The sequence below is a fragment of the Pogona vitticeps genome, chromosome 1 (genome assembly GCF_051106095.1).
Source record: "Pogona vitticeps strain Pit_001003342236 chromosome 1, PviZW2.1, whole genome shotgun sequence".
In the NCBI taxonomy this organism is placed as follows: domain Eukaryota; kingdom Metazoa; phylum Chordata; class Lepidosauria; order Squamata; family Agamidae; genus Pogona; species Pogona vitticeps.
This window is the reverse complement of record NC_135783.1, coordinates 201,468,461-201,478,123: the sequence shown is the minus strand read 5'-3', so window position 1 is coordinate 201,478,123 and position 9,663 is coordinate 201,468,461. Positions and strand designations below refer to the sequence as shown.

General features: G+C 39.3%; 1 protein-coding gene across 3 annotated transcripts in view; it reads right to left on the bottom strand.

Annotated features, from left to right (window-relative positions):
* Window positions 1-1,863: 1,863 nt before the first annotated feature.
* The window catches only part of SP3 (Sp3 transcription factor), a 36,864-nt gene continuing 29,064 nt past the window's right edge, over window positions 1,864-9,663 (bottom strand). For all 3 annotated transcript variants that reach the window (XM_072980202.2, XM_072980197.2, XM_020810970.3), the window contains 3 exons: window positions 4,356-4,548; window positions 3,864-4,060; window positions 1,864-3,561 (listed from right to left, as the gene is read on the bottom strand). In XM_072980202.2, coding sequence (XP_072836303.1) covers window positions 3,245-3,561; window positions 3,864-4,060; window positions 4,356-4,548 — 707 coding nt within the window. In that variant the 3' untranslated portion in view covers window positions 1,864-3,244. The remainder of the gene's footprint in view (window positions 3,562-3,863; window positions 4,061-4,355; window positions 4,549-9,663) is intronic.

Genomic DNA, 9,663 nt, shown 5'->3' with positions numbered 1-9,663 from the left:
AAAGCTTGCATTAAAATATAAGCAATGTTTTTGTCTTAGAAAGTTTACCTTTCATTATTAGAGCATGCATTCACCCAACTAGTAATGGAAACCATTCATTGCTACCCTTCCTCCCTGATTTCCATCTCAACGTCATTCTGAGCATTCTGTTCAAGGTACCGATGGCATGACTCTTTATTACTAAATGACTTTGGGGGCTCGCATTGTCATGCCCAGTGGAGGTTTCATAGAGTGTGCCCATTTTGAGTTTGAGAGGGGAAAATAAGTTTCAAAAGTCCCATTTGTCACTCACCCAAAAGAGCCGTCTCTTGCTTTCCTGTTCTCCTCCCCTTATAATCTCATACCCACACCCTTACCTTTTCTTTAGTTTGCTTTAAGACTCTCTCCATCAGGCTGGGCAAAGCAGATCTCAGAGTAAGAAGAGAAACTGTGATTTTATTATGCAGTTTGCTGATGATCGTGTCACCTGACAACAGCTTTTCCCCTGCTGCAGTCTCCCATACCTGGCTAGCTTATCACTGGAGAAACATTCATGCACAACCCCCAGATTAAACTCCCGTTAAAATGTCTAACTTCACTGATAATTCAAACTGCAATAGGATGGTGCCAACCTCTGTTCTTACAACAGATTTCTGATCTAACAGTATGAAGGCCCAGGCTGTATATTTAAGAGACATACAAAAGCCTCCTAGAGGGCAACTGACAGATGCTCACGTAGTATAATCAGGATCACTGGCATTTGCTGCTCTTGGACATTTGGACAATCACATTAAACAAAGCAATGAAGGTAGAAAAATATGCAACTGACTATTCTACAGAATGTAGCAAAATGGATCTCAAATTGCTTTTCTGGAAACTTGTGTTTCTGTTGAGTCTATCTCTTTCCCCAAGATCTCAGTAATTTTTTTAAAAAAATCATGACTTGCTCCCTTGTGTGCATATTTTCTGCCTATTATCTGTTATGTCTTATGTCTGCATTGCAGAGAAAGGGGAATTAAGATCAGTATCTGCATAGCCATGGTCTGAAAATATTAAAAATATTTAAAGAAAAAATCCAGAAAAAAACCTGTTTTCACATGTATTAACACAACTGGTCACTAGAGGGAGGCTGAGACCATGTTATGAATACTTGTTAGTAATACATAGCATGGTCACTGTCCCCCTCTAGAGGCCAGTTCTGGCAATGCATGTGAAAATATTTTTTCTTGCTTTTTTGCCCCTTTTTCATGCTCTCCCTCTCTCTCCCTCTAGTATCCACAGGGGGCTTGGAACCAATTCCCAGTGGATATGGGGGTCCTACTGTACTGAACAATCAACTCTGAGCCAGTAAAAGAGGTTCATCAGCATATGGAAGACCCTCTTTATTGGCTAGAAGTTGAGATACTTCACTAAGCATAATCTGACATTTTGTATTTGGTTAGAAGACAGTGTGAACTACCAGTTGCATGGAATGATGCCCCCAATACTCATCCCTGCTGAGCTACAAATCTGCTGACAATCCTAGCACTTCAACGGTCAATCACATCAGGGCTGATATGAAAGGAAAAAGCTCATTATACTGAACAAAAACACAAGTACAGAATGTAACAAAAAGCAAAGGATATGTACAACAGAGTCTGAAAGTATGAAGCAAGAGGTACATTTAATAACTGGAAGTACTGCTCATCCCTTAAGTGAATCAGTATGGAGAAAGAACAGAACAGGTCAACAGTGGAATTTTACTGATCAACGATCAAATTTCAAAAGGCTATTTATGCTGGAAAATGGCAGGCGTATATATAGCACCTGCTGCCATAACTGCAACGAGTCACCTGCCACTCTTCAGGCAAAAGGAAAAGGCCAAGGAAAAACAGAAACCCCAAGTCAAAAGGAAAAAAAATAGTGTTTTATTAACTACCACACTGTTATAATACACTTTAAACGTACAATAAGGTAGCCTTTAAATTTGAGGTGGTTTGAACAAATGAACAGATTTCCAAATGTTTGCAAATAGTGAACTGTCGTAATAATAGTACTTGTTTTTAAAATGGGTAGAGCACTTACAGACTGGCTAAGCAAATTAAGTGTGTACATTTTTTTCTATAACTGAAGATATAAACAGTAATTCAAAAATAAAAAATCAGCTTAATAAAAAACATATATGTTTATCAGTTAAATGTACTGGATACATACAATTTAAGAGAAGCATAAAGGAAAGATGTGGACAGCTAACCAAAAGACTGGTAGAAGAAAGCGCAATAAAACTTATTTCACTATGACTAATATTAGTATGGAGTATTATCCCTGTGGAACAGAATTTCTACTTGCATATGTGTGTGTGTGTTTTGATTTTACTGGTAATTTACATGATGGCTTTTAAGGCCCTGGCAGACAGATGTTTTTGGAGTCAATATTAGATAAAAACCACGGTTGAAATGGATACCCCTTAGTTTTTGGTCCTCCGATATTCAAGAAAAAGGGTACCTCCATTTTTGTTTCTCCACCCAAAATGCTACAACTTCTCTCTTTTTTTAAGCCTGTGAATAATTTCAAACATTGGTTATATTGCCCAAATCTGTTATTGAAATAGTATTAACAAGACATTATTTTGGCAAAATTAAACTTCAAACATGGCTTTTTTCAACAGGATTTAAAAGGTGACTATCCCTAGAGTTCCATGTTAAAATGTAGTTTTCAAAATCTTACAAGAGTAATGCTTAAAATATTGTACATAGTTAACCTAATTTAAAATAATTAGCTTCAAAATGACAACTTGATGAGCTAAGTAAAGCCTATACAATGAAACATTTGCTTGAAAACTTGATTTGTCAGTTATGCATAATAAAAATTCCAGTCATCAAGAAAATTACAAAATTTCTTTTATCATAACATGATTTCTTTTCACCAATCAACTTTTATCTTACAATAGATAAATACCAACATGTTCTCATTTTTACACTAAACCACAAAGGATTGATGCATTTGATTAGACTACCATTTCCATCGTTAAATTTTTTTTATACAAGTTGGTAAAATTTAATCTCTTCTAGATTCCAAAAGTACCTACAAAACCCATGCAATTTTACCATTTTAATATACTATGGAATATCATACAAAGTAAGGCATTTCAGTGTCATGTATAACCAAGTTACTGTCAATCCAAAAATTTTTGCACATCAATAAAAAGATATCTAAGAACTTAGGAACAATATTCTTCTCACTACTGTATAAAAATAACCACAATTAATAGGTATCTTGTGTATATTTATTCCATTGTCTCATTTCCAGAAACGGTAACAAGCTGTAAAGGTATTTCAGCGTTGGTAAGAATATCTTGATTGCTGGTGCCAGATGTATTAACAGTTCCTATCCCTGAAACAGAACCTTGTTGAATATTAGCAAGGATAAGTGTCGTTCCGCCTGAAGTAATCAAAGTATCTTCTGGTGTTGCTTCCACTGATGCCAGCACCGTACTGCTGGTGTGAATAGCCTTTTTATTCTGATGCGTCTTAATATGTTTGGCAAGGTGGTCACTTCTCATGAACCGCTTTGAACATTCAGGACAGACAAACTTCTTTTCACCTGTTAAAAAACAAAGGAAAATGCCTTTCATCCGAAATTCTACAACATGCCATCAAACAGAAGGAAACTGGAATCGAAGTTGATCTCAGGATAAAATGGATTCTTGAATAATCGGAAGCCAAATGGAAGTGTCTTACTGCTGAAGGAAGCTCTAACAGGTTAATTTATTCCAAAGATGTATATATTAGTAGAATAGGTAAAAAGTGCCTTACTCTCCTCTTCTTCCCCACACTCCCAGCTTCCAACAAGGACCATGGCAAACAATAAACATTAGGATCATGCAAACAATAAACATTGGTAACCTGTATGTGTTCTCCTGTGCCTCTGTAGCTCATCACTACGGGTAAACCTTTTGCCACAGAACATCCAAGTACAAACAAATGGACGCTCCCCGGAGTGCCAGCGGAGGTGAGCTCTCAGATGCGATGTCTTTCCATATACTTTCCCGCAACCTGGTATGTGACAGATGTGCTGTTTCTTCTTCCCCAGATTGGTGCCTCTGTTAAAATATCAATTAAAATCAAAGTTACACATCACATTTGCACCTTCTAAGCATGTGAGGCACACTGGGGAGCAGTAAAGACCGCCGAGTGCACAACTATAAGGATCAATGGCTCCAGTGTTGCAGGAGCTGTTCATGTTGAAGCCACATCAGTCATCTGCCCCATCGGAACTGAAGGTCAGCAGAAGTTCAGATTCTCCCCAGTTACAGGTGCAGAAATTAATGAGCTCTCTCCCTTCTGCCTCATTTCCTTTACAGGCATTTACTACACAGGAAGTAAAGAATGGCATACCTTCCGCCGCCTTCTTTACAATTAGGACAGGTGCAAGCAACTCTTCGCAATCTTTTCCCTTCTTGATGTGGCTGGTCCCCTTCTTCATCTACCACCTGCACTCTCAAATGTGTCAGATCATTGGTATTCAGTGTAGAATCACCACTAAGCTGCCATTCTTCGGGATCGGGCTCTTCTTCTTTAATCCTAATATCTAAAGACAAAAAATACGATTAGCCAGACTATTACACTCAGCAAAGCAAGGCATATCTTAACCCTTTAACATGTTAAATAAAATGTTGTGCATCAGCTGAAAAGATTCATACATGTTCTGGTCTACTTGTGTTCTGTGAGATCCTTACTACTCCTGTTCTGTCATTAACAGGCCTACATAGCTTCAAGTTTCAAATCAACAAGTAGGTTTTTAAAAGGACAATTAAAACAGTTACAAATAAGTTCAGCTGTGCCTGGCTGAAACAAAAAAATTGCATGCAGCATCACAGAATGAAAAGAAACAAGTGAATGTGATATACAAGCAGTCAACCTTCTGGTATGAATATTAATATATTTTAAATTTAAGTATACAAATACCTTTCTCTGAAAACTGGGAGAAACCCCAACACATTTTTAAAAATAGTTAGTATCACCCCCTATACAGTGGCAGAGTGTTTTCAAATGCTATGGGATGTAAACACACCTGAAATGAATCTATCACTATCTAAGCCATAGTTTGACACAATGTAATGATGCAAAAACTTCTAATAAACTTACATATGCAAATTGAATCACAAATCACAGGTATTTTTAAATGGGAACAACCAATGAACTGATAATTGTGAATTGACTAGGAGTAAGAATTTCCTTATTCCACGAAGAGCAGGTTGGTTGCATACAAACCACCATCACTTCTTTGGTTATAGCAAAAGCAAAGCTGCCTACATGTTTGTGACAACTGTACTTTAAAAAAGGAAGGAGGGGGAACCCAGGAAACTACAGGCTGGTTAGCCTAACATCTGTTCCAGGGAAGATGGTGGAAAGCTTCATCCAAGATAAAATCTTAAAACACAAAGAAGAACAAGCCTTGCTGAGGGAAAATCAGCATGGCTTCTGTAAGGGTAAGTCTTGCCTCACAAACCTTTTAGAATTCTTTGGAAAGGTCAACAGGCATGTGGATGCGGGCGGACCAGTGGATCTTGTCTATCTGGATTTTCAGAAGGCATTTGACGTGATCCCTCACCTGAGAAAATTCCAGTCAGGGGATAAGAGGATAGGTTCTCTTATGGACTGAGAATTGGTTGAGAACCAGGAAACAGAGAGTAGGTGTCAATGGGCAATTTTCACAATGGAGAGAGGTGAATAGCGGTGTGCCCCAGGGATCTGTCCTGGGACCAGTGCTTTTCAACCTCTTCATAAATGACTTGGGGAGACAGGGATAAGCAGGTGGCCAAGTATGCAGATGACATGAAACTTTTCTAGTGAAGACCAGAAGGGATTGTGAAGAGCTCCAGAAGGATCTCTTCAAACTGGGAGAATGGGCAGCAAAATGGCAAATGTATTTCAATATAAGAAAATGTAAAGTAATGCACACTGGGGCAAAAAAAAAAAATTGAGTTATCAGCAGATGGGTTCTGAGCTGTCCATGACGGATCAGGAAAGAGATCTTGGTGTGCTGTTGGACAACTTGATGAAAGTGTCAACCCAGTGTGCAGTTGCAGTAAAGGAGTCCAATTCCATGCTAGGTATCATTAAAAAGGGAACTGAAAATAAAACAGACAACATTCTAATGCCATTGTACAAAAGTCTGGTAAGGCCAAATCTGGTGTACTGCATACAGTTCTGGTCGCCACACCTCAAAAAAGACATAGTGGAATTGGAAAAGGTGCAGAAGAGAGGGACTAAAATGATGACTGGGCTGGGGCACCTCTGTTATGAGGAAAGGCTGCAGCGTTTGGGGCTCTTTAGTCTAGAGAAAAGGCGCCGGGGGGCTGATTAAGATGTATAAAATTATTCAGTACATGGATAAAGGGATAGAGGGAAGCTCTTTTCCCTCTCACGCAATACCAGAACCAGGGGACATCCACTCCAATTGAGTGTTGGGAGAGTGAGAACAGACAAAAGAAAATATTTTTTGACCCAGTGTGTTGTTAGTCTGTGGAACTCCTTGCCTTTGATGCCTTGAAAAGGGGATTGGACAGATTTCTGGAGGAAAAGTCCATCGCAGGTTAGAAGCCATGATGTGGATGTATAATCTCCAGGCTTAAAAGGAAGTTACCTCCAAATACCAGATGCAGGGGAGGGGTATCATGAGATAGGTATCTAGTTGTCTCGTGTGCTCCCAGAGGCATCTGGTGGGGCCACTGTGAGATACAGGAAGCTGGACTAGATGGGTCCTTGGCCTGATCCAGCAGGGCTCTTCTGATGTTCTTACTGGTGAAAGATACAGCAAGCCTCATCCTTGGAACCAAGTAAGCCCAAAGAGTCCATGCTTCTTCTATTGCAGACCTGGTGAATGCAGTTCTCTAGATCAGTGGTATCGCACTTTGGTCCCCAGATGTTCTTGGACTGCCACTCCCAGAAATCCTGGCCAGCACAGTAAGTGGTGAAGGCTGCAGGGAATTGGAATCCATGAACATCTGGGGATCCCAATTTGAGAACCACTGCTCCAGGTGGTGTTGGACTGCAACTCCCACCAATATTAACCAACTGTTCATGCCGGGGGGGGGGGAGGAGGCTGAAGGAATCAGTAGTCCAAAAATACTTGAACAGCGATCAAGTCACCAGAGACCTAGTATAACTCTGTGAGTTAGGAGCTCCTTGACTACAAAGCCAGGGACAAGAAGTTCAAATCCCCGCTGTACTTCTTGGGAGAGCAGCCACCTTTATGGCCTGGGGCAAGCTGCCCGGTCCCAGACTGCCACTGGAATGCAGGACCAGGAAACCACTCTGAGTACTTTACTCCTAGAAAACCCTGGGAGGGCTGCCATATGTGAGAATGTACTTGACAGTGCATTATTATTAATTATAAGCTGCCCATTCCTGCTCTAGTGCCTTTTTATGCTTGTGAACTGGCATCTCTTTAATTCTTCTTTGCCACTGCAACTTCAGAACCATGTTAATGCCCTGCACAACACTTTGTTTAATGGAGCTCCATTATTTCCATGACTCTAAATTTACAGCAGAAAGGAGACTGTATTCCCTGGACAATGTAGCAAAGGTGGACTCTGGAAAGATGTAATGATTTCTAAAGAAGATGAAACAAATCCTTAGATGCCAATTTCCCATGCTATCTATCTATCTATCTATCTATCTATCTATCTATCTATCTATCTATCTATCTATCTATCTATCTATCTATCTATCTATCTATCTATGAATTAATTAGATTTCTATCCCACCCATCTAGACCAAAAGTCTACTCTGGGCGGTTTACAAATTTGAAAACCAATAAAACCAATAAGCATATGTTATTTATTTATTTATTTATTTATTTATTTATTTATTTATTTATTTATTTATTTATTTATTTATTTATTTATTTATTTAACTTCTATGCCGCCCACACTACCCGAAGGTGTCTGGGCAGCTTACAGCATTTATAAATCCAAGATGGCAAAAGTGTAAGAAATTAAGATATGGCAGGAGACAAAGCCTGTCCAAATAGCCAGGTCTTGAGTTTGTTCCTGAAAACACCCAGAGAGGGAGCCAGGCAGATCTCCACTGGCAAATTGTTCCAAAGGCGAAGGGCCACTGCCGACAGTGGCCCCTTGCTTACCATGACAGTGCTGGACTTTCCCTAGAGTGTAACATATTTTTAAAGCCTGTAGCTACCAAGCAGACTCTCAAGCACATTCCAAGATGAAAATATGATAAATAGTGGGAAGCATATCCAACTAAATATACCAGGAATATTGGTCAGGAGGTAAAACTACAAGACAGATGCAACAAATACCTGCCTAGATAACACTAGCATGCTCGCCACAAAATCTGCATGATTCTCTTACTGGAGGATGAAAGTAATGCTAGTCTTGTTGGGCGGCTTCTTTTCCTAAATGCTGTTTTGAATTTTTAAAAAAACATTTATCCAAAATAAAAACAACATCAATGCCCAATACTTTGCAGTGATTGTCCAACTAAGGCATTTCTATGCTTAATCAATGCCCCCCCTCAATTAGCAAGTCCAAAAATGTATGTTTACATGTAGCATGATTTCATAATACAATAATAACGGGTACCTAAGCATATTTCTGTAATTTGACATTATAGAAATCTGCACAATGGCACCAAACGACTTCTTGCCAAATCATATTCTAAGCTTCTAAGGATGGAAATGAGAACACTCCTGAACTATAAAGCAAAGGATATAGTACACACAAAGAGCCTTGTAATGCTACACCATTAAGTTCCATTGATTTTAAACATCAACACTGGCTGATGCTTACAGTCCAAAGTAAATAATTCAATAATTCAGTCACTCAGATGATTGTCTTACAATATAATTCTGTGCACATTAATTCAGAAGCAAGCTTTGCTATGTTCAGTGGGGTCACTTCCAACTCAGTATTCATCATATTGCAGCATTCAATGTGGCTACAAGAGGCCCTTCTCTGCCCAACTCCCTCTCTGCTTCAAATATTCCTTCATCAGAAAACCGTAAGAGGTGGTCAACTTTTCTATAATAAAATCCATGTGTCCACTCAAGGTGCTGCCATAAAAATCCAGAACAGTTGTTGATTTCCCCCTCCATTCACAGCCCCTCAGCACTCGCGGCATGATGCTCTGGCCCCACAAGAAGCCCAGTGCATTTCTAGACATAGGGTTCCAGAAAAGCTGTTCTACCTCCAGCATTCTCTTTGACCCACCATAAAAACTGTTCCACTGAGGATCTTCCCTTCCTTCCCCTTAATCTTCAAAACCTATAATAATGGCTGTTTGATGAAATGTTATTTTAAAAGCAGATTTTAATAACAAGGTGGTGGCTGTCGGTGGTAGCAGTAGAGCAGCAGCTAATTTTGTAAAGTCTAGAGTCAGATTAAGTGAATTATTTTCATTTATCCCAAATAAAAATTGACTTAAAACGGAAATAACCATTCAGACAATTCAGACAATCTTCAAGCAGTATTCCAAAGAAAAACAAGTTACTTACCTATAACTGTGGCTTTTCAAATGGTCACCTGTGAATTCACACATGTGAGTATTTCTGCACCTGCACGAAACCTCATCAGAATATTCTAGAGCTTAGAGGAAAAAAACTGTTAGGATGGCCCCTCACCTAATGTGCATGCCCCAACACCCAGCCATTTCCTCATAGTTCTATGTCAGCTCCTGCAAC